Source organism: Physcomitrium patens, chromosome 2 (assembly GCF_059467195.1).
Source record: "Physcomitrium patens ecotype Gransden chromosome 2, ASM5946719v1, whole genome shotgun sequence".
NCBI lineage: Eukaryota > Viridiplantae > Streptophyta > Bryopsida > Funariales > Funariaceae > Physcomitrium > Physcomitrium patens.
Genome location: NC_143411.1, coordinates 19,470,652 through 19,497,375, shown reverse-complemented (window position 1 = coordinate 19,497,375; position 26,724 = coordinate 19,470,652). Strand labels below are relative to the sequence as shown.

General features: G+C 32.2%; 1 protein-coding gene across 2 annotated transcripts; it reads right to left on the bottom strand.

Moving 5' to 3' along the window:
* Positions 1 to 16,984: 16,984 nt before the first annotated feature.
* Positions 16,985 to 21,663, bottom strand: LOC112278754 (G-patch domain-containing protein 1). 2 transcript variants are annotated; one of them, XM_024512467.3, is made up of 11 exons: positions 21,407 to 21,663; positions 21,233 to 21,317; positions 20,541 to 20,629; positions 20,266 to 20,293; positions 19,976 to 20,057; positions 19,374 to 19,440; positions 19,046 to 19,103; positions 18,609 to 18,862; positions 18,041 to 18,334; positions 17,779 to 17,880; positions 16,985 to 17,381 (listed from the first exon to the last, which is right to left on the bottom strand). In XM_024512467.3, the coding sequence occupies exons 1-11, from the start codon at positions 21,482 to 21,484 to the stop codon at positions 17,319 to 17,321; spliced, it is 1,200 nt and encodes a 399-aa protein (XP_024368235.1). In that variant the 5' UTR covers positions 21,485 to 21,663; the 3' UTR covers positions 16,985 to 17,318. The 2 variants fall into 2 exon arrangements, with proteins under 2 accessions (XP_024368235.1, XP_024368236.1); XM_024512468.3 differs by having other exon boundaries at positions 18,609 to 18,853.
* Between the last annotated feature and the right edge of the window lie 5,061 nt (positions 21,664 to 26,724).

The window sequence follows — 26,724 nt, the reverse complement described above, 5'->3', positions numbered from 1 at the left end:
GAGAGATATGATAAAGTAATCCTAGATAGAGGCTCAAATACATCACTTCTTAGGCCAGATAATTACTTTACAAGGGCAAATAAAAGCCTTTAGGATAAGAAAATTGACATTTGCTAGGCTAAAATTTAGTAATCCTAATACATATTGTGGAACTTTAAGACAAGAAGATGTACGTCAATGTTTCTTTAATATGAAAAAATACCTCCAAATATCTAAAGTAAATACCACTAAAAAATTTATGTGCCCAGCTAGCTATTTGAGAGATGCGGCAGCCATTTAGTGGCAATATTGAATTCAAAGCTATAAAGCTGAAGGTAGATTTTGTGATTGAGAGGAGTTTGAGACCAAGTTTAAGAATCAATTTTAGTCCATCAATGGATAGAAGATAGCACACAATTACTTGATAAATCTTACACAATTTAGGTTGATGCAAGATTATGTTTCTTGATTCAAATCCCTATGTCTCCAAATTGGCAATATTTTAGAGGCGAAGATAATGGATTCATTTTTACGAGATTTGAAACCTAGAGTCAAGCGAGAGGTAGAAATAAGGAGCACACAAATATTTAAAGAGGCAATTAGGATTGCAAAAAAGGTCTATGCTATAGATTTCAAAAATCATAGAGCATAACATATAATACAAAGTCTTATGTTGCTATTTAATACTATGGCATAACAATCAATGTCAATAGAGATTAATGTCCTAGAAGGATCATTGACACGACATAGACAACAAATATTAGTACAAAAAGGATTGTGTTTCTATTATCGAGAGCCGGGCCATCAAATTGGACATTGTCTAAAATATCAAAATTCAAGCATTAATAAAACGAGGTAGGTTTACAATCTCAAGATTCACCAAGTTGATAATGAAACAAAGTAGAAAATCAAGGCTCTCTAATAAAGGCATTGAGGGCCAGTACTAGGGATAGTTATTGTCTCTCAAAGACAAATACCATGGCCTCAAATAACTATAAAAAGAGTAGATTGGTACATCTAACGGAACTACTAAAAAGGCAATCATGTTGAGTGCTTATGGATTGTGGCTCTATAAAAAATTACATCTTGACTAAAATTATTGAAAGACTTAGAATTAAAACTGAAGTAATCAAGGGAGGAAGTATATACCTTCCAAATGACCAAAAGAATGTATTGAATGAAACATGTGAAGCAGAAATCTTGAAGTTGACTGATACTTATATCGTTAGAGAGGTTTAAGGTAAAAAAGTAAAGATATGATGTTATCTTTGGTATGTCATGGCTAGAGGTAGAAAATAAGCAAGTTGATTGAATAATAAGGATAATTTTTTTTAAAGATGGTAGATGCAAGGTGACTTTTTGTACCTCTGCATTGAGTAAAGAGAAAAAATAATCTCCAACTAAAGACTTATTTGTAGGAATGATCTTTATAAAGAAGCAAATATAGTATAAGCAACCAGTATATATGGTGGTTCCAAATCTTGCATCAATGGTAGAAAAGAAAATTGAAGGATTAGAACAAGTAGAATAATTCATATGATAATATTGGAATGTCTTTTCAATCAATCTATCTAGTAGCGTGCCTACTAATCACAGTACCCCTTTTCAAATAGAACTAGTGCCTAAAGCCAAATTACTAAGTCAGTCAATTTATCACTTGGCACTAAATAAATTTGAAGAATTGCAAAAGACATTGTATGAACTTTAGGAGAATGATCTCATTCAAGAAAGCACATCACTATGGAAAGTACTTATATTCTTTGCACTCAAGAAAAATAGTAGACTTTGCCTTTCCATCGATTATCCAGGCCTCAATAAGTAAATTATTAAGAATCCATATCCAATTTCACACGTGGATGATTTCCTTAATCAACTTCAAGATGTGACCATCTTTAGCAAATTGGATCTCCAAAGTGGATATTGATAGATAACTACTATAAAAGAAGATATTAAAAAGATAATATTTTATATACATTATGGACATTTTAAATAGCTTATTTTCTTTTTTAGCGTCACTAATGCTCCAGCCACTTTCATAGGTCAAATGAACAGATTGTTTAATGGACCTTTTAAACAAGTATGTAATTATCTTCATTGATGATATCCTCGTATATAATAAAATTTGTGAAAAGCATGAGTAACACCTGCAAGAAGTGATGTGCCAATTGCAAGATAGTGTCACGAACATACTCATGTAAGCCAGTTATTACATATATAAATAGGTAGAAGTAAGTAAAAGTAGATAAAAGTAACTTAATTCTATAGTATTTGGTATGGAAGATTCCTAGAAGCTTTATAGATACTGCTTTGACTTTATAGGTGTCTTTAATTGACTTTTTAGATTAGAAATGTCGTCAATAAGTTGGCCATGTGCCACACATGTTATTAGCTTGAAGACCAAGCTAACTATGTAGCCCACACGTAGAAAAATTTACCTTGTAAGTCAAGGCATGAGTCCTACAAAGTCAACACATATTAGAGTCCTATAGAACGTTGCCACGTAGCCCTTAGTTAGATTGTATATATAGTGACAAGAGTGAAGCCTTCTTCACTCTTCTCAACTCTTTTCTTGCTTCGAGTCTAGTTTCAAGGGTTTCAAGTTTTCTTGACTTTTTGGCAATAGCCATTCCAGTTTCTTTCTTTATATATATATATATCAAGATATTTCTATTTTGTTATCTTTCTTTGAGAGAAGTCTCACTCATTTATTTAGCTTTATCATAATCTTGTCTTTAACAGATTGACAAGAGTACACTTACAATATCAAAGCTTTGTCTAATCTTGATTAAGAGTGGATTATTTCTTTTTCTTGATAAGACATAAGAATATTAGAAGTTGAGGATTACCCTCTTCTAAACTGATATTGTCCTTAGTATTTTCCTTGTTCTCAGTCCTCCTTTCTATTTGTCTTGAGTGATATTAGATATCTTTTCTTTTCTAAGTGTTATCATGGTTGAACTTCCTAAAATGAAGAGTGCAATGGCACAAATGTAAGAACAATTGAGGGAGTTAATGCTTGCGATGCATCAACTCAATTTACCACCACAAGAAGCAACAAGATTGGCAGGAAGTGAAGATATAGAAATGATCAAAGCTGCTTCAACATCTGTACCAAATCATGTCCCTTTTCCTATGGTGGAACGCCCTTCCAGTATTAGAGAACCAAAAATTGCCCTACTCGAGAAGTTTGATGGAACCAGATCAAAGTTTACAGGATTTATCAATCAAGTACAACTGATGATTGAAATTCAATCTCAAAACTATCCAACTCCGGGATCACAAGTTAGATTCATTGGTACGCTTCTTTCAGTTTCAGCATTATCATGATTTTCATCTTTTCTTGAATGACGAGATCTAATATTGGATAATCTAGAGGCTTTTCTGGCAGAGTTTCGATCCATGTATGGTGAACATGATGTAATTCGTGTTGCAACCAATAAGATCCATATTTTATGACAAGGTAATTGATCAGTAACGTTGTATGCTTCACAATTTTGACAACTTGCAACTGATATCAAGTGAGATGATGTTGCATTCATTAGCCAATTTTTCTACGGATTATAATATGAGGTAAAAAAATTAATGCTCAACTTACCTGATCCTCAAAAATTGAATTCTGATCTAAGAACCATACAAGTGGACCTCAACGTAACTATAATTCAATACCAACATCTCTTCAATACATACATTTGAAAGTAGAGGATATGCAAATTAATGTTGTACGTTTCAAATCTCTTACTGAGCAAGAAAAGACTCGTCATCATCAAGAAGGTTTGTGCTTATATTGTGGAGAACCTAAGCACACTGCTCAATATTGTCCAAAGAAATGACAGAACCATAAAATGAGGAGTACGGTAATCAAAGGAGATAGCATGTCAAAAAATAAATTTGTCCAGCTACAATAGGGACCATGTAGCTGGAACCTTATACAACAGCTAATGAAGGTCCTATCCTCTCCTCAGAACTCTCTCCATGTTTTACAATAAATATTATTCTAGGATCTAAACATCTCAAAGCCTTTGCCTTGCTAGATTCAGGAGCCTCAATATGTTTCTTAGATGAAAAATTTGCTAAAAGATATAGCATATTTTTAGTGAAGAAAACTAAACCTTTTCATGTAGAAGCCAAAGATAGTCATTCGTTGTCTTCAAGAGATGTTACTCACGAAATCCTTCCTATAAAAATAACAACTAATGGTCATAGTATTTTTATAATATTTAATATCATTAGATCTTCTTCTAATCCAGTCATTTTAGGTTTATCATGGCTAGAAAAATATAATCCTAAAATAGATTGGACTTCTCGTAGTCTTGATTTTTCTGAAAATATAACTAACAGTGTAGTTAATCAAGTAGAGAGTCATAAATCTAGTATAATTAAACCTATATTTGTAAGTACAAGTACTTTCTTATATGCTGCAAAAAAAGGATCACCTTGTGTCATTTATGCCACACCTGTTTCTATTGGTGGAAAGACTTCAAGTGGCATTCAAGCCAATATCAAGATTTTTAAGATATATTTGAAAAAAAAATGTGGATACTCTTCTAGAACATCGTTCCTATGACTGATCAATTGACCTTCAAGAAGGATCACAATTGTCATTTGGACCAATCTATGATTTATCTCAAAAAGAGTTGGTTGAACTAAAGGAGTATATTGAAGAAAATCTGGCCAAGAACTTTATACGACATTCTAAATCTCTAGCAGGAGCTCCAATTTTATTTGTAAAGAAAAAAGATGGATCATTGCAAATGTGTGTTGATTATCAAGGACTCAATAAAATCACTATCAAAAACAGGTACTCGCTACCTTTGATATCTGGACTTCTTGATCAGTTGAATCAAGGTAAGATCTATACAAAAATAGATCTACGAAGAGCATATAATTTGGTATGCATCAAAGAAGGAGATGAATGGAAGATTACATTTCGAACAAGGTATGGACATTTCGAATACAACGTCATGCCTTTTGGACTTACAAATGCACCAACAGCATTCCAACATCTAATGAATGATGTCTTTTGGGAGTTTTTAGATGATTTTGTTGTCTGTTACTTGGATAATATTTTTAACTATTTTGAGAATCTAGAAGAACATGAACTTCATATTCGCCAAGTATTACAAAAACTAAGAGATGCACGACTCTATGCCAAGATAGAAAAGTGTGTATTTCATACTACTCAAGTCCACTTCTTAAGATACATCATTTCAAATGATGAACTTATGATGGATCCTAAGAAAGTTCCAACTATTATAGATTGAAAGATCTCAAAAATGGTAAGAGATGTCCAATGCTTTTTGGGATTTGCCAATTACTATTGAAACTTCATCAAAGACTTCTCTCAAGTTGTAGTTCTACTTACACGTTTGACTTGCAAAGACAAACTACAATGGAATCAAGAAGTAGAAGTAGTATTTGAAGCTTTGAAGAGAGCCTTTGTTTCTGCACCAATCTTGTATCACATCGATTTTTCTAAGCCATTTTTTATGGAAACAGACGCATCAGACTTTGCTTTGGATGCCATATTATCTTAAATGGATACAGATGCTAAACTTCATTCAATAGCTTTTTATTCCAAAAAAATTTCAGTAGTCGAGATCAACTACGAGATCTACAATAAATAACTTCTTGCAATCATGGATTTATTTCAAGAATAGCGCCATTACCTAGAATGTGCTTCTAGTCCAATCACAGTGTATACGGATCACAGGAACTTTGAATATTTTATGTCAGCACGTGTTTTGAATTGTTGCCAAGTCCGTTGGAGTATGTCTTTGTCAAGATTTGAATTCAAGACCACTAATCGACGAAGAAAAAAACAAGATTTGTCAAATACATTCTCTAGAGGATCTTATCTTGCACCAAAAGAAGGAGATGCTATTTTTGATCAACAACTGATAATTCTCTTAAAGCCAGAGTATCTTCGTCTTCGAGCAATGAAACCAACACTAATTGTTGATTCAACTTTCATTAAGCAAATTCAGTCAAGTATGTCTTCTGATCCTCTTATTCGTGATATTAAGAAAAATCCTTCAAAGTCTCATAATACTTCCAAGTTTGAATTCAAGAATAATCTACTATATTTTGAAGGACGCCTATATGTTCTAGAAGGTGAAGCTGGATTACGTGTTCTTGAAGCTTATCATGACTTTCCAGCAACAAGACATTTTGGGTACAATAAGACTTTGGAATTAATATCCAAGGACTTTTGGTGGCCACAAATGTGGAAAGTAGTCAAAGATTTTGTACAATCTTGTGATGTTTGCTCAAGATCAAAAACTCCTCGTCATCGACCTTATGGACTTCTTCAGCCATTATCCATTCGACAATAACCATGGTCTTCTATTTCTATGGATTTCATCACGGATCTTCCAATCTCAAGTTCTTATGACTCTATATTCGTGATAGTAGATCATTTTACCAAAATAGTACATTTTGTACCATGTATAAAATCTATCATAGGTGAAGAAACAGTTAAGCTCTTTCTTGACAATATCTATTGCTATCATCGATTATCCAAGGATATTATATCAGATAGAGAAACTCAATTTGTATCAAGATTTTGGCGGACTCTTTTCAAGATTCTAAAAGAGGATATAAAACTATCTTTGACATTCCATCCTCAAACTGATGGACAAACAGAGCTTATTAATCAAGTTTTGGAGCAATATTTAAGATGTATCATTAACTACCAATAAGATGATTGGACAATTCTTTTGCCATTGGTAAAGTTTGCTTACAATAATACAATACATTCTTCTACAAAACAAATACCTTTCTTTACTAATTATAATTATCATCCATGACTTGATACTTTTGACTTTTCAAAAGTTGATCCTTCTGCAAAAGATTTGGCAATTCATTTGTTAGAGCTACATGTAACGATAAAGGCGTAGTTAAAAGAAGCTTAAGAACAACAAAAGGTCAATGCGGATGTTTATTGAAAGGAACAACTACCATTCCACTTAGGTGATAAGGTATGGCTACTTCGTCGCAATATCAAGACCACTCGTCCTTGTAACAAGTTAGACTATTGAAGGCTTGGACCATTTTCTATTTCTATATAAATTAATTCAGTTGCATATCGTTTATATCTATCGGAGTCAATAAAAATCCATCCAGTATTCCACGTATCTCTTCTTGAACTATACAAGATAGTGGACATACCAAGAAGACGACAAGCTCCACCTCCTCTTATAGAAGTGGACAATAATGAAGAGTTTGAAGTAGAAGAAGTCCTAGATTCAAGGCGACGCCGAAATAAATTACAATATCTTGTCCATTGGCACGGATATGATATTAATAAACGCACATGGGAGCCAATAAAGAATCTTACAAATACAACAAAGGCGATGGAGGCTTTTCATCGACGACATCTATCAAAATCAAGATGAAAACCTTCTTTATAAAAGAAACAACATCTAGGAAAGATAACATTTTACTTTCAATCCTTGTTTGTAGCTTCTTTATAGTTGTGATGCTCAGGAGATGGAGAACTAACAATCAACAAATTCGACTTAAGAACCTTCGTTTGCTAACCTGCCGAACGAAACATTATGATTGTCATAACCTTCAAGACGACACAATTGAGATGAAGATCTTCAAGAACGACATATTCTTCTTCGAATAGATGGCGAGATACAACGCGTTAGGTATCACAACCTTAGAAAGAACTCTCGATGTTTGGTGATTTTACTAGAGGTAGGAACAACTCTTGATGGTGTTCCAAATGTTTTATTCGAAGAAAGTTATAAAAGCATCAACAATGATAAAATAACTAGGTGGTCTTCCCGCCTTGGTATGGGACACTGCTGATGGTTGAGAGGCCCTATCAATCATCTTCGACAAGAATAAAGATTAGAATATATAGCGAATATAATTCGTCGCATCATAGATTTTCTCAACATATGATGATTGCTCCTTGTAGAACTCGTCTCTACAAGCGGGAGTAATATCACGGACATACTCATATAAGCCAGTTATTATATATATAAATAGATAGAAGTAAGTAAAAGTAGATAAAAATAACTTAATTCTATAGTATTTGATATGAAAGCTTCTTAGAAGCTTCATAGATGCTGCTTTGACTTTATAGATATCTTTAATTGACTTTTTGGATTAGAAACGTCGTCAACAAATTGGCCATATGCTACACATGTTGTTAGCTTGAAGACCAAGATAACTATGTGGCCCACACATAGAAAAACTTGTCTTGTAAGTCAAAGCATGTGTCTTACAAAGTCAACACATATTGGAGGTCCTATAGAACGTCGCCACGTAGTCCCTAGTTAGATAATATATATAGAGACAAGAGTGAAGCCTTCTACACTCTTTTCAACTCTTTTCTTGCTTCGAGTCTAATTTCAAGGGTTTCTAGTTTTCTTGACTTTTTGGCAATAGCCATTCCAGTTTTTTTCTATATATATATATATCAAGATATTTTTATTTTTTCATCTTTCTTTGAAAGAGGTCTGACTTGTTTATTTGTCTTTATCATGTTCTTGTCGTTGATAGATAGTCACTTCTATTGCAAGCAATTAAAATGTGAACATTGAAAGTTGGAAGTCACTTTTTTAGAGCATGTGGTGTCCTTTGAAAGTATGTGTATGGAGCAAGATAAGGTGAAAGCAATAGAGGAATGGCCAAGTTCCAAGGATGCTTCTATAGTCTACTCATTTTTAGGCCTTGTTGAATATTATAACCATTTTATTTGGCAACTTGTGCACATTATTACCTCATTAACAAACTTATTGGAAAAAAATGTTCCATTTGACTGGAAATTGGAGCAGCAAAGCATCTTTGATAGATTGAAGGAGGCACTGATTAATGCTTCAATATTATAGTTGTATGATTTCAACCTTCTTTGTATACTTAACATTGATGCTTCCAACTTTGCTATTGGAGTAGTCTTTCAATAAGACTTTGTTAGAGGCCTTCAATCTATGGCATATGGATCACATAAGCTTAGAAGGGTAGAGTGTTAATACCCTACATGTGATTGAAAGGAATTAGTAATTGTACGTACCACAAATGTGTGACAACACTATCTATTAAAAAATGCAGTGGTTGTTTGGACTGACCATTGACCTTTACTACATAATTTGCATCTGAAAAATATAAAATCATGACAACATCATTGAAAAGAATAATTATAGCTTTTTAATATCCAGCTTGAGTACAAGTAAAGGTAATAATATATTATGCTAGACAACTTATTGCAAAGACTAGATTTGAAGGCTAAATTGAGAAATAAGACAAAAGTCACTACCATTAATATTGTAATTTCAAAATTAATAAAAGAAACAGAATAGAAAGAAGCTATATATTGAAATACTTATTTTAAGATGGTTAGTGATTGGTTGAAGGTAGGTGATATACAGTATCAAGATTACAATCTTAGTGATAGCTTGTTCTATTTCAAGAAGCAAATTTATCTATGTGACAATGCTATACTCCAAATGTGCATATTTTAAGAGGGACATGACATCCCAATATCTAAACATCTATGGCAAGAAAAGACTATAGAATAAATTTCAAGGATATGATTTTGGATAGGTTTGGATTATGATATTTGAGCTTTTGTGCACTCCTACAAGTCATGTCAATATAATGAAGTATACAATAGAACATCTCTTGGATTATTGCAAGCAATTCCACTACCTATAGTATGTTGGGAGTAGGTGATTATGGATATCATTACATGTTTGCGACAAACTCCTCATAATTATATTATGATTGCCATCTTTATAGATCAACTCTTGAAGAAACTTCATTTGGCCATGGTACACTTGCATATTGATATTCCAACATTTACATGGATCTTCTTTGATATTATCTTTCATCACTATGGATTATCTCATATCATTATTTTAGATCAAAATCCATATTTTATAAGAAGTTTTTGGCAAGCCTTATTTGAGCTATTAGGTACACAACTTGTAATGTTTACAATCTTCCATCTTCAAATAGATCGACAAATACAGCGTGTAAATAAAACCTTGGAAGATATATTGCAAGCATTTGTGATAGTTCATCATAATGACTAGAATGAATATTTGATGCCTTTGGAGTTTGCTTACAATGTTAGTATTCAAATAATTACTCATCATTCACTATTTTTCTCTAACATTGGTTAACATTTGATTATCCTAGCAACTCTCTATTATTCCATCGATTCCAACAATTCAACAATAGATGAGTTTATACAATGGCTTATAATAATCTTACAAGAGGTACGTCATTGCCTCTTTATCCCATAAAATTGACAAAAGCAATATGCAAATAATCATTGGCAACATAAGATTTTTTAGAAAGGTGATTAGGTGTTACTCTCTAATGCCAACTTGCCACTTGCTACATCAACTCAAATTCCATAAAGTAACACCTCGATGGCTTGGACCTTTTTGCATTTCTATAATAATTTTTTATCTTACATACTGCCTTGAGCTTCTGCCACATATTTGGATCTATCCAATCTTTCATATTTTGCAACTGAAGGAATTTCATATGAAGCCAAAGCACTTTCAAAATCAATACCAACTACCACCACTACTAGTTGTACTTGATGACTAACAAGAATATGAAGTGGACAGCATTTTGGAGTATTGCTATCTTTGCTGTGACAATGGACGTCCACAACTTCAGTACAAAGTTCTTTGAAAAGGTTATTTTATTCACAATATAACGTGGGAACTTGCACAAAACCTTATCAATTTCCAAGAGATAATTTAGAAATATCATCGAAAGCACAACAAGGACATTCTATATTAATAGAAGATGATTAATTATAATAGGATATAGATAGGATATTTATATTATTGACACATAAGAATAGATAGTTTAAATCATGTTTGAAAAAATATGGAAGTTTCTAGAATTAGAGCTAGATTAGTGGATTATATAGGATCCATAGTAGAATATTTTAAAAAGAGCTTAAGGTGGTTATCTAGGTGAGGCCCACCATGGAACCTTCTAAAAATAATTTAGGATGATTATTTAAGTAAAGTCCATCATGTAGGAATATTTTAGAAAGTCAAAGATAGTAGAACAAAGTATAAATAGGACTGACTAGAGCCTTTTAGGGCATCTGGTCAGATATGGCTTTGGACCTTTTCTCTTAGTAAAATTTGGTTTTGCATCTTCATGTTTAGGTCTATTTTGTTTTATTCTCATTTTTTGAGTTTTTTCTTTTATATCTTATACTATTAAATTTTGTTCTAGTTCATTTTGTCCTACTTTGTGATGAAGTTTTATATTGCTATAGATTAGAAAGGTCTTAGACTCTTGAGATAGACTAGTCTTTTTTTACAAACTCTTATTGATAAGTAGAAGAACTTTCATACATGTTGTAAAAAAAAATTCAAATTTTTTTTATTTATGCCACATCCATTATTGATAATGGAAATAACTCAAGTGGCATTTCAAACTATAATTAAGATTATCAAGACTTTTTTGAAAAAAAAAAAAAAAAAAAAAAAAATGATATTCTTTGAAACTGTCGCTTTTATGATTGCTTAATTGATCTTTAAGAAGTTCAACCACCATTTAGACCAATCTATAACTTATTATAGAATAAATTGGATATACTTAAGGGATACATTAATAAGAGCTTGGCAAAGAAGTTCATATATCAAATAAAATTTCTAATAAGAGCTCTCGTCTTATTTATAAAGAAAAAAAGCAATCATTAAAAATATATATTGCTTATTGAGGACTCAACAAGAATACCAAAAAGAATAAGTATCTACTATTTTTGATAACAAGATTTCTTAATAAATTAAATCAAGTATAGATCTATACAAAAATAAATCTACAAGAAACATACAATCTGGTATACATGTAAAAATAAGACAAATAAAATATTACATTTCAAATCAAGTATGAGCAGTTTAAATGTAATATTATGCCTTTTAAACTCACAAATGTACCAATTTCTTTTTAATATCTTATTCATAATATTTTTTGAGACTTTTTAGATAATTTTATTATATATTATTTAAATAATACTTTAATTTATTCTAAGAAAAAAATATATATAATATTCATGTTTGTTAAGTATTAATAAAAACTTAAAGATGCAAGATTCTATGCCAAGATAAAATAATGTGTATTTTGAATAATTCAAGTTGATTTGTAAAAATACATTATTTCAAATAATGGCCTTGTGATAAATCCTAAAAATATTTAAATGGATCAAAAGATTCCAAAAATATAAAGAGATGCCTAATTTTTTTGATTTTTTTTAATTATTAATCATCTTTATTAAGAATTTTCTTAAATTGTAATTTTATTTACATATTTGACTTATAAAGACAAACTTGAATGGAATAAAGAAGGTGAAGCAAGATTTAAATCTTTAAAGTTTTTTTTATTATTGATTCAATTTTATATTGCATCAAATTTTTATGGCATTTTTTACAAAAAAAAATTCATGGACTATATTTTGAATATAATATTTTTATAAATAGAAGCAAATGACAAACTTCATCTTGTTGCTTTTCATTTGAAGAATATTTTGGTATCTAAGACCAGCTATAAGATCCACAACAAAGAGCTTATTGTAATAGCAAATTCATTTCAAGAATGATGCCATTATTTGGAAGGTGCTTTTAATTTAGTCACTATATATATATATATATATATATATATATAGATAGATAGATCACAAGAACTTCAAGTATTTTATATGAGTATATGTTCTAAATTATTGCCAAGTCCATTGGACATGTCTTTGCTAATATTTAAATTTAATATTATTTATCAACCACAAAAACAACAAGCTATATTGGATATCTTTTTTAGATATTTTTATCTTATATCAAAAAAAAAAAAAAAAAAAAAAAAAAAAATGCAGCTTTTGATCAAAAACAAAAAAATCTTTTGAAATCAAAGTAATTTTGTTTTTGGGCTATAAAATCAGTAATGATTATTGATATAATTTTTTTTAAGCAAATTCAATCAAACATGTTTTCAAATCTTCTTTTTTATGATATTAAAAATAATATTTTTAAATCTCATAATAATTTTAATCTTGAATTTAAGAACAATCTTTTCTATTTGAAATGGCACTTATATATTTCAAAAGGTGAAGTACAATTATATGCTCTTCAATCTTATCACAATTTTTCAATTGCATGACATTTTAAATATAATGAGACTTTGGAATAATATTAATAGGTTTTTGGTAGCATCAAGTATGGAAAATAATTTAAAACTTTGTACAATCATTTGATATTTATTTTAGGTCGAAAATTCCTTGTCATCATTCTTATAGACTTCTTCAATTATTACTTACACCAAAAAAATCATGGATTTTTATTTATATGGATTTTATTACATATCTTCTAATTTCGAATTCATAAAAATTTATAATTGTGATAGTGAATTATTTTACTAAGATGACACAATTTTTAATATATATAAAATAAATCTAAAGTAAAAAAATAATTAAATTTTTTATTTATATTATTTATTGCTATCATAGATTTTCAAAGAATATTCTATTAAATAAAGGATCTTAATTTATATTATATTTTTAAAAAATCTTTTTTAAGATATTAAAGGTAGATATAAAATAATCTTTAATTTTTTAATGTCAAACTAATAGACAAATAGAATAAGTAAATCAAGTTTTAAAGCAATATTTGACATGTATTATTAATTACTATCTAGATGATTAGACAAAAAAAAATTCATTAGCAAAGTTTGTTTATAATAACAATATGTATTTTGCTACTTAACAAACATCTTTTTGTACTAATTATGATTGTTATTCATAATTTGATACTTTTAACTTCTCAAAAGTTGATAATCTTATTGTAGAAAATTTGGCAAATTTTCCATTAAAGTCATATATAATAATAAAGGCACAATTAAAGGAAGTTCATGAACAACAAAAGATCAACATAAATATCTATAATAAGAAAAAACCTTAATTTTATGTTAGAAATAAGATATGATTACTTTGTCATAATATTAAGATTACTTATCTTTGTGACAAATTGGATCATTCTGGACTTTTAACATCTTCTATTTGTAAATAAATCAATCAAGTTGCTTAAAGAATACTTATATTGAAGTCTATAAAGATTCATTTTATATTGCATATATCTCTTCTTGAGTTATACCTCTTCTTGAGTTATACAAGTGAATGGATATATTGTAAAGAAGACAAATGCTACTTCATCATATAGAAGTGAACAATAATCATAAGTTTCAGGTCAAAGAAGTCTTAAATTCAAGGCAATCTTCAAATATGTTAGAATATTTTATACATTAGTATAGATATGATATTAATGAATGCATATAAGAGCCAACAAATAATCTTGCAAATGAAGCAAAGAAGGTTGATGATTTTTATTGATGAAATCCATCAAATTTATATAAAAAGGTCAAGCAATTTTTTGTTTTAAAAGAAAGAAGAATCAATAAAGAATGCATTCTCTCATCTATATTTATTTGTAGTTTTGTATATATGTCACCCTAAAGAGATGAAAAATCAACAACTATTAAATTTTAATTCAAGAGTTATTATTTGTTGAATTATCAAACAAAGCATTATCATTATTACAATCTTTATGATGACAAATAGGTATGAAGACCTTCAAGAACATGTTCTTTCTTAAATAAATAATAAGTTAAAAATGTGTTTGGTATGATGACCTTGAAAGAGATTTTTAATATTTTATAATATTATTGGAGGTAGAAACTATTCCTAATGGTATTCCAAATATTTTATTTGAAGAAAGTTATAAAAGCTTCAACAATGATTATATTAAAAGGTGGTCATTTTGCTCTAGTATGGAATATTTTTGGTGGTCAAGAGGACCTATCAACTATCTTCAAAAAAGACAAAGATTGGAGTATATAACAATTAAAATTTGTCACATCTTAGATTTTTTCAACATGTAAATACTGCTCCTTATGGAACTCCTTTCTAGAAGGGATGTAATGTAACAAACATACATAATTATATAAATAAGAAGAATTAGGTAGAAAATAAAAGTATGTAGATTTAGAAATATCTTATGAAAAAACTTCTTTAAAACTTCATAGATGCAGATTTGATTTTTATGTGTTTGTAGGTAATTAATGGATTGAAAAATTAGCCAACAAATTGGCTACACATTGCACATGTTAGTAACATGTGATAAAAGTTGATTATGTAGCATACATGTAAGAAACTTGTCTTGCAAGTTAGATACATGTCCCATAAGTTGGATAAATGTCAAAGGTCCTATAGAATGTTGCCACATGGCTTCTAATTAGATAGTATATATTGAGGCAAGAATGAAGCCTTTTTGATACTTGTCAACGTCTTTCTTGTTCTTAGTTTTGTTTCAAGAGTCTCTAGTCTTATTATCTTTGGCAACAACCATTCTAATTTTAAGATTTTTTTTATCTTTGAGTGACATAGGAATATATTAAAGCTTTGTTTATTTATAATTCATGTCCTTGACATATAGGTTTTTTGTGGCTTCTTTTATATTTGTGTGTTAATTAATATACACCATAATGTTTTAAGACATAGCATCTTTTTTTCAACTACACTTATGCATAAGCTACTTTGACTTGAACTACTTTCAACATCTTTGAATTATATGCTACAATATTAAGTAAACATACTAAAAAAATTCAATTATGCATGAATTATTCATGTATTGAATGTTAGTTTTAAATTCTTGTCCTTTTTAGGCTTTTAGCGTAGATTCTAAGTAGACATCATAAAAGAACTCTATAATGTAAAGCAACATTCATATTACATTTTACATGAGACAAATAAAAACAAGGATTGATAGTTGATGCTTAACAAAGCTTTGGGAGAATAAACTCCAAGCTTATATCTATAAATAGGCATTACTCTATGGATGATCACTTATAGATGGCATTTGGTTGCATTTTGTCCTTAATAACTTTAGATACAAAGATTAACATAATATATTATATTGATATACATTTTTTAATTATGAAAAGAAATATTTATCATTTTAAAACATGATAAAGATAAATAAAAGACTTAATTTACATAGCATTGATATTTAAAATATTATATTAACAGTGAGTCTTATGATAACAAATGTATGATGGAGGATTTTATTTAAGTTGATAATACATCAAAATAAAAAATTTACATTTATCAATGCTATTCCTGAAAAACATTGTTAATAAATTGCAATTAAAAATCACCACATTCATTTACAATCTATTAGATAAAATAGATTGTAAAACAAGATTTGCAAACTACTTAATTGTGGCATCAAATGAAATAAACAAATAAAACTAAGATAAAATCACAATTCAATTACAAGTTGGGTATCAGCAGACAATCAACTAGATTGTTATCAACGGAGTAAAGAACCAATGAATTTGGAATGATAGATGTAATATGCATAAGATGCATATTAAACATCTTTCTGATTTCTTCCAGGTAAAAACTAATATTGCTCGTCATAAAATCTGCTGCCAGAAGGCAGGGCATAACTGTGGAAACTAAAACTAGATTCAAAATAGAAAGAAGCGCAATTATAAAATTAGGAATGAAAATAATGCCACATGCTTTTTTCAAATAGTACAGTGAAAACAGTGAAAAATGTGACATTTAATATAAATGTTCAATTACTTGATTTCTTCTTTTAAAATTGATTGTTTAAACTCATTGCTGGAAGTAGTGATATGAATATAAACAAAATTGTGATCGAAATATGAGTTCGAAAAAGAGTTTTAGTGACATTAAAAGTAAGGATTCAATTGGCCTATTGACATGTAAAATGACGACCATATTTTCATGCACAATTTCAGAGTCGTACATCACTGCTCATAGTGGAAGATAAATCACAAAACTATTAATCCATCACGGCAGACTGCACTTCAAGTCAAGTCTAAATATAATCTGAGTCCACAAGATACCTGCCAGATACGCATCACAGATGATGCAGTTCTACGAAAACTTGATAAAAGCGTATACTCGCAACTACGACACACCATCCTTGCAATTAGCAGAAACTCATTTCTGGTTAAGCAGAACGCTTCATTTCAAGTAGCCGGTGATTACAAAAATGATTTCCATGTTAATGGTAGCGAGTTGGCTTGCTGGTTTTATTCTAACCCCCATGTGATTACTAACAAAAGGGAGCAATCAACCCAGAATGGAATAAAGGCCGCTCATGACGTGCCCTAATGAATCTAAAATAAGGTTCAAATAAGCACAAACAATCAGAGTTTTCCTTGAAGAGCTTTTAGCCCAGAAGTAGGAACTGACCAGTAACAAACCAGTAAGGAATATTCTTGCAAATGCCTCTTTCGAACGATTTCAAAAGAACAGGAGAGGCCTGACGAATTGTCTAAGTTTTACATTTGAGCGACACGTTCTTCCCCTCCACAACAAACCTCGAACTCTTGAGCAGCTGCAACAGGCACAAGATCATTACTAATAGAAGATGAAGGAAATGCAACGAACTATATTGTGATATGTTTTAGAATCACTCTTTCCTCTATTCACTTGAAAACTTATGGTCATTTAATACACAAAAGGCAACAGATCCACATTGCCCTTTTAGATGTTTGGAGACGAGCGTAATGAGTTTCGCTTCAACAATTCCGCACACAAAATTGACAAGTGAAACTTCAGCTTTATTTTCTAGCGAAAATCAGCGCTTGGAAATTACACTAGCCTGGCTATGCGAAGGACTCAGTTCAGAAAAATTTGAGACGCAACTGTTGCCCGAAAAAATCACACTAAACATAAATGCCGTGTGATTCACAGTCAGTTAAAAGAAAAATAAATAAATAAAGAATCAATACCTTATCCTTGAAAGCATCTGCATCGCTTTTACTTGGAAATAGACCAGTAGAAGCCGTAACTCTTTTCTGTAGCCGTTTCAAGCTCATTTTCCTCTCAGAAACCTGTTTGTTGAGGAAAACTCGAAATTGTCAAAGGTGTAACGATAAAAAAAACGGATGAGAACAGTCATTCATTCAAAGGAAGGTAACGCGAAACGGAATCCCTGAAAAGAAAAAAAGAAAAATAGTCTGGTAAATAAATTCTGTCAGACGGAAATTTCACCTCCGCTAGCAACTGAGAAACTAGCGATTTCAGCTTGATTTTGGACCCCTCCTTTAAGGCAGCTTCGTTACCCAAAGACTCATCCCTTTTCCTCTTCTTCTCAAGTTTGTTTGCAGCAGCCGACTCAATTTGTTGACCCTCACTTACAACTGAATCCTGTGCTTCCTCATTCTCGCTCTCTTCAATGTCAGCAAAAACCTTCTTCTGTCCAGGACGCGTTGAAACCTTAACCCCACCGATCTTCAATGCCCTGTCAGCTTGACCAAGTCCCTTCTTCCCTGTTGTTGCCTTATCCTGCAGCAAATCACACAAGAACTTTAAAATATTGTACACAAAACACCAACGTCCACAATTTAAGTCGCTCTTGAGTACGAGGGAAAAAGTATATCCGAGAAAACTGAAGCACTGGCAAAGATCCATGTTAAGGGAACATCCATTAATTTCTGAATTGCAGCATCGGAGTCAACCCCAAACAAGAAAAATCCTTGCAATGCAATAAGAGAATACAGCTTGCCCTAGATCTACGCCCCACCACCCATCATAACAACATGGGATAATAGCAACGTACGTTTACAAGGTTATACAGGTTCTCCTGGTCTTGCTCAGAGAACTGAGTTCGGCCGTTCTGGCTTGGTCTTTCTCCGTTTACGGTTTCCCGAACTTGCACTTGCTTCGAACCAAGCGCTCCAGCTCTCACGAATCCATATTTAGTGCCCCACCAGTCTGCCGCTATATCCGGTAAAGAAATACTCTCCTCCACTTCTATTTCAACAAATGAAACTTGCTCCTTGCTTTCCACAACCTTACTCACAGCTGCAGCCACTGTAAGCAAGTTAGAAAAACACAAAATATAAGCAAGAAGGAAGTGATTGAATTGCTATAACAGTTGTAAAGGTGATACGGTGACTCAATACAGTGGTTCAAGTTTGAAATCAGATTTTGAAAGATATAACATTATACAATGAAACTTCGTAAGATTACGACAGAAATAACAGCAACTCTTACCTACGGGAACGACTAGTTTCGGAGACTGTACAGCAGCGGGCTGAACATCTTGTCCTCCCTTCAAACAGATCAAAACGAATAAGTACTCATTGCTGAATATACTGTGAGGCACTGAGAGCCTAAGAAGATATTTTTATAACAAGTACAGGCATTAAGCTCTCAATAATGCGTAGAGAATACTGCATAAAGATTGATAAACCCTCAAACACCACTGTCATACAAAATGATAGTCAAAAGGATTCATTCCTCAAAAGATGGAACTGAAATCGCACTTCGAAACAAGACTAGGACACATTTAAAGGAAAAACATAGAAACTACAGTCCTTACAAGAATGGCACTGAGATCCGTGGCAGAATAACCTTTCACCAATTTGCCCCCTTCTCTCCTCTTGTACCTACAATAAATTCAAAATGCTTCAATATAATATAATCCATTCTTTAAAACAACTAATCGTAGTTAGATTAGTGAACCTCGCACTAGAGGAGAAAAATTGAGTCACGAATTCATTTTCTACATCAAGTGCACCAAAACCCATTTTTTATATGTTGTTTTTATATCAATGATTACAATGAAATAGCTATATGTTATAATCTGTAAGTGAAACTTGGTTCTAATCCAAAGTTTGCATGATCAGACAAATTTAGAAGTACACTGCTGCCACTACTGCAACAATCCAAGATCACTCAAAAAATGTCATAGTACTTTTACATTAGACAAATAGCAACTGCACAGGACCTCACGAATTCTAAACTCAACATCACGACTTCCAAGCGTAATTTAAGTTAATATTTGAACATTATAAACAGCAGAATTCTCACAAATTGCAAATATTCCTGCTTCTGCTGCTGTTGCTAATACTATTAGTACTCTTATTACTGTTGTTGTTGTTATTGAGATTGAAACGAAAGAAAGTATTTTCAAGAACACACCTTCCCTGTGGTCGAGCGACTTTTTTAATTACCGGAATAGCTTCAACAGAGTCATCGTCACTACTGTCATCATCACTACTGTCTGCAGAACAAGGAGTGTAGCCCTTTTAAAATCCATATCACTATTTGAACAAATCGAGACATAAATGCAAAAAAAGGTCGTGAAAATTAAAAAGACAGCTGCCATATTTCTAACACATACCAGTTCAGAGCAATGACAGGCAAAATGAAGTCGAAAAACATGTCATCAGCAACATCTACTACAGTCCTCAAGCTACACAAGAACATACCTTTTTTGACCTGAGGTTGAGCACCTTGCTACATCATACCACATCCAACATCGGAGATTCAGCTAAAGTCGTTTACCCAACACTGAGGTAGTAACCTACGAAGTAAAAAACAGACTCTACGAGGGAGACTCTTCAACAATCAGTCCCCAAAAGCAACACTTAATCCCAATTAGTGCAGTGACACAAACTGAGCGACACACACACACACGTAAAACGAACAAATGTATAAATAAATAAAAGAATAAGAAAAAAGAAAAAAAGACAAGAAACCTCACCACTTTGAGGTTCTTCAGGATGTTATCAAAAATGTGTGTGTTGACGGTCCAGTTTTGTGCTGCTTTCTTTTGTTCGTCAGTGCCGACACCTGCATTTATACGACTCGATTAAGTTACTTTCTCAACAAAAGACGCAGCCAGTTGAAAAAATTCTGTTTGAATTGACAGAATTCGATACAGATACGCTTAATCCCTAAAGATCTGAGCGGCCAGATATTGAATGCAGATGACGGAGGAGGCAGCAGCCAAAAAAGCGTACAATCCACATGTTCCGGGATGGGGCAGGGAATATTCAACACTACGCAATGTGAGACTTCCTAAGTCGACCTTACTCAACAAGCGTCTGAAAACTCACACGGCCACGACATTATCTGAAACCACAAATCGGCAGCTAAAATGTTGCTGGGTAACCACTGCCAGCAAACATTCCGACCAAAAACCATGACCCAGAACCAAAAACAACTATTTCCTCAATTACGGTGTTCTATAAATCAAGACAAGTCCCAAGGGCGAAGGTAAATTTAGTTTCAAATAGCTGCACATGACTTGGAAGTCAAGGTCATGAATTTGGGAAGAACTAATACTCTCAGAATGGTTAATGATGACAACAGCGATGACCACAGACCGTTTCATTGAACAAGTACAAACCATACACTGCTCAAGAATGATTTCAGAAGAGCGCGAAAATGAACCTGCGTTGTCCTTCCTGGTCTTGACACGGATGTGTGACGTAATTCCCTGTTGATCCTTTCCAAGTCCACGCCCTTCCTCCCATCCCTTTGGCACAATATACCGGATGTCAATCTCAATGCGAGAGAACATCTCCATAACATGTTAAGAAAAATCAATTGGGATGGGGAATTCACCATCTGAGTCATGAGACGGAAAGCTTTGGATTCCTTGGATACGCCTTGGAACAACAGAGGACCCTCGGTGGTGGCCATGGCGATGGCACAGTTGATAGGAATGACTAAAACACGGCACGAGGGGGACGTCCGGAGAATCAGAAAATCCAAGTTAGAAGAGATCAGAGCCTCACAGACAGGCCAGGGGGAGGCAACAAGAAGTTAGCCAGGATCGACGTTAGGCTATGGCGCACGCGCACAGCCAGAGCCGTCGTCCAACGACTCGAAAAGGAAGAGCTAAGTTAGGGTTTGGGACTCGTATAGTGAGGTCGACCCCCAGCTTCGTCTCCGAAGTTCTCATCTCCGGGTCCCAAGTTCCTATCTCGTTCTCCTTGTTGGTTCCTTTGACCCGCCATCAATTTATACCTATTCGAACTCCAAGTTCGAGTCGTATACTGTATTCATCCATATACACCATTCTGACCAGTAGAACATTGTCATGTATTCATCCAACCACAAGATGAACATCGTTGCCGTAATTTCATCCGTCCGCTTGTGATACAATCTTTGGTTGCAACAACTCACCTTGCAACCCAACACCCCTTCCTTATCTATTTTCAAAGTATATTCACAAACCCATGAAGCACCTAATATTTTTGATTTCTCCACAACCATAACGTGATTAGAAAATATATATATATATATATATATATATATATTGAATATTACTTTTGCAGAAAAATCATTGATATGCAATTAGACATTGCATGAAATTTCCAAAAACAAAATGTGAAAAAATGTAAAAAGGTAAAAAAATAATTAAAAGAATGTGCAGTGTAAAGACTTGTTGATTTCAAGCCTAATAAAATGATTAAAACCAAAATAAATAAATATTAATATTAATCAAATTTGTTAAATCCCCTGGTCTACATCTTACAATCTAAGCTGAGAAAGCAAACTTCAAGTTATAAAGAGAACACTCACAACTGACCTAACATCATGTACGACGATACATCATAGCATTAAGCATGGATACTCCAATACACGCAAAGAAAAAAAACAACCTAACCATACATAAAGAAGAAAAAACTAAGCCGATTAAAATTGCTGAACTTTCAGATTACTTCAAATGCAAGTTACAGATTTGCAAAAACTGGTATTGAATGAGAGTGATATTAATGTACATATACGTCATTAGTTACCATTTAATGTCATTATAGTTAACCTCTTGTATGTTCAATCAAATTCCATACAGATTGCATACAGCATATCTTAATACATAAAAATAAGTAAATAAATAAATAAATAAATAAATAAAACACCCACTTTGTCAATACTGATAAACTTATCTCAACCTTCTCCAATCACCACACATTAAAAGTTCAATTAGTAACAACATCTGCAAAAACTTTGAATGATTCAGTAATTTAACTAATCATACAATGCATAAAGTAAACTACTCAATCCCTAGAGAAAAAAAAAATGAAGAAAAATGAATCTATTATCTATAAGTAATTAAATAATTCTTCACAAAAACTATGAAAAATACTAATAACTCGACGTTTTAACTTCTCGACTATCTAAAAAAAAAATGAATTTCAAACTATCAATTCAATATAACAATGTATCATATTAGTCAAAATTTTCAAAAGAAACATATTGTATAAACATGTTTCTTTACAAATGAAATTTCTATTATAAAGTTTTGATTAAAATGCCAATTATGTAACCATGAAAACTTTCATAGAAAGAGAATAAAATACAAACAAAAAAGCCAATGATAATATCTGCTTTGAAAGCATAAGTTTTGAACCAAACAACAACAAAAAGTTTGAATGAATGTTTGAAAACAAAAATGTTACAATTAAAAATCAATCTAATAATTGCATTATTGCATATATTCCATAAGCATAGCAATTCTAGACAAGCCACAACATAACCTTTATTATAGCTATTAAAAATAGATGCAAGAATAAGACCATCTTTAATCTTATTAGTATCTTTTTGATATTTTTAGGTTTAGTTTAAGATTTTAAGAATCTCTTTGTAATTGGCAAAACCACTTCATCTACATTTCTATCTTATAGTTGTCTCTTCTTTCATTACTTTCTCCATTTGTTTGAAAAGTGGATAGATTACACAATTCTTTCAAATACGTTATTGAATTTTTGAACAATTGCAAATTGTCCACCTTAAACTGACATTTTTTTCATTTTAAATTATTTATTTTCTTACAAAAAAATGGACAATTCATCATTGTCAATTTTTCTCATTTGGTATTAGCAATTGTAGATAACCATCTTTTTTGTTTGGCTTGTATATTTGTTGTTATTATTTATTACAAAGACATAAAAAATAAAAACTATAAATGTTAATCTTAATAGAAGTAAAATTAGATTTGTAACTATTATATATCTTTATAAGCATTTTATAACTTTCTAAAAAAAAAAATTATGACTTAGAATTCTAAATCATAGAAGCACTATTCCTCTACCTAAGTAAATAATCAATAATAAGGCTCAACGTTTATACCAAGAAGATGTATAACTAAGAGGAGTAAGAATAAGTATATCAAATTTACAAGCACATCCATAAAAACTTACTACTATAATTATATATGAGTCAAAGATTACTATACCAAAGAACTTTGATTGTACAAGATAAAAGTTTCAAGGATTTCTATAACAAGTTAAGAACTTTTTAAGATTACATACTTCTTGTTATTTTAATGGAATGATTTAAATAAGATTAATAGGCACAATTTTAATTAAAAGTAATCTTTATTAATTTGTATCATTAATAAGAAATGATTCATAACTTTTGTGAGATATAAACCAATTTTTTATAAGAGCTAACAATTACTTTTAGATATTACAATTAAAAAAATGTAGCAAAACAAAACTCCAATCTTTGACACAAGAATCCATTTTAATTGTTATCAATGTTGTCAAACTTTAACCTCTTACTTGTGACAAAGTTTGAAATCATAAGGCTCTTATTAATCTAATGTAATATGGTTTAAAAGACAATGTCAAAGATCTATTACTGATTGTATCAAAAGCTAATACATTAGAACAATTCATAATTCAAACAATTACATGCAACAATTAAATTTTTTAAAAGTGCCAAGAGCAAAGACTTGATTAGAGAAGGACAAATCAAATGATGACAATAACTCCTAAATTTTCATGAATATAATAATTAATGACAAGACTTATGCAAATTCATATAATTTAATTCAAATAATTAAAACAAAAAGAAATAGACAACTCCAACTATTATAACTTGTAATTACATTATAAAAAAATAAGTCATCAAATATAAAATTATTGCATCAAATCAAATAGATTTAAAAATGTGAAAAGGTTAGAAACAAAGACATCTAATTGACCTAGGAACCTTGCAATTATACAACTCAATACCAAAACCATCAAGTATAGATTACATGCTACTACCAAATTCCACACCTTGTTTTAAATTTCTTTAACTTGTTATAACTTCAAGTTTACAAATTTCACTTGAAATGCTGACATTAGAGCCTCAACAAGTTTCAGAGATCAAGACTCTACATAATAATAAAATCTAATAATATCAAAACAGAACCAACTCCCTCCAACAAAAGTTATTGCTGGACGAAACATTTGCATTTGAGAATGTTATTGAAGAAACCACACCACTAAACAGGGGTATTACAAGATGTAGTACCCAAAATTTCTTCAATATCATTAAATGTCCTTCAAATCTTGTGGGAATAGGTCTTTCTTGGTTTGAGTTACATAATCTTAATTGGAATTGGAATTTACAAACGATCGACTCAAGATCTAGTCCACATGCCAGTAAACCATCTCAACCTTCGATCGCTGTTCTTTATAGTTCACTATGTAAATGCTAAAGGTATTGTGTTCTTTAAGGGCTTAAGCTGAACTTCCTTCACATGGTGCAACTTAGACATTTGGTCAAAAATAATTAAATCAACAATCAAAACCCACAGCACATTTGTATTGCACCATACATCAATGCTGTTACACAATTCTTTCTGACAATCATCCACATTGCAAAGATAACCGCACTTTCAATATTTGTTTTGCATGCACCACTCAACCAAGCTCAAGATAACATTCAAAAGCCCCTGCACCATGCTCCTAATGCTCCATTCGTTTCGTATAAACTTCTTGAAAAACGCGAGTTCTTTCAAATACGGCGCAGAACAAGCTAACTGTATGATTCAAGCCCGACAAGATAACACTATTCAAACGTAACAGGAACGAAGGAAGAACAGAACAACACAAAATACATCAAACAGCCCTTCATCGCTCCTGAAACCCACTTCTAAACCCTTGTGATTGACGAGTAAAGTCGAAACAAGCCCAAAATCCACACATTGTCTGCTCAGCAGAAACGTGTCAACACTGTGACATGTAGCATTGCACAATCGCGAAACTTGCTTTCGACCCACTGGAACCGAACGAGGTTCTGTCCACATTAGCGCAACGATTCACTCATGATTACATCATATACAGTCGCTGGGTGTTTTCACGCTGGATTCAGGTATCACATCCGCATCGTTGCCTGTGATCGTGGGGCGTTTCTAGGCCACACGGGGAACCACATGAGGCACTGCGTAGGCTCATGCGCGTCCGTCACATGAAAGCACGGCAGTGCCAATCACGTTGTCAACAGGCTTACCCATGTCCAGATCAACTTCCAAGAAATCCAAGCCTACACCAGGCCGTTTCCAGTAGAGGCAAAACAACCTATAGCACACAAGGTGGTTTGCATCAACATGCAACTTGAAGCAATGAAAAACTGTGGTTCAGCACAAAGTGCCTTCCAAGCTCAGCCGCTTCAATATTTGCATGAGGTCTCAGCAGATTGAACGTCATCCAGAGCCTCACTTTTCACCCGCCCCACAAAACCAAACCAATGCGTACTTGGAACCTGGAAGATGACTCTCAACCTAAGCACCACAGCTGTAGCAAGCCAAGATCCCCTCCAGGATCTGCTCAATCTATGTGCCCGTTCCACCCTACATGCAATGCTCTCACCGCGCACAAACAACAACAACATCTTGTACCCTGAGACCCAGACAGCTCTCACGTCGAAATCCAGCCATCAAATCGATCCAAGTACGCTGCAAATTCTACCGGGACAGAGGTACGACAGAAACAACTCAGCGCGGGTCCGAACTAAAACATCATGTATCCGTCAGAAACCTCACTGCGCTGGCATGACAAACGTGACACTAATGTGCAATCTCCGCATCAACGACCAAACACAGAACGCCCTTCAGCACTCCACCCATGCTCACACAACCCGGTTCTAGTCACAAACATATACAA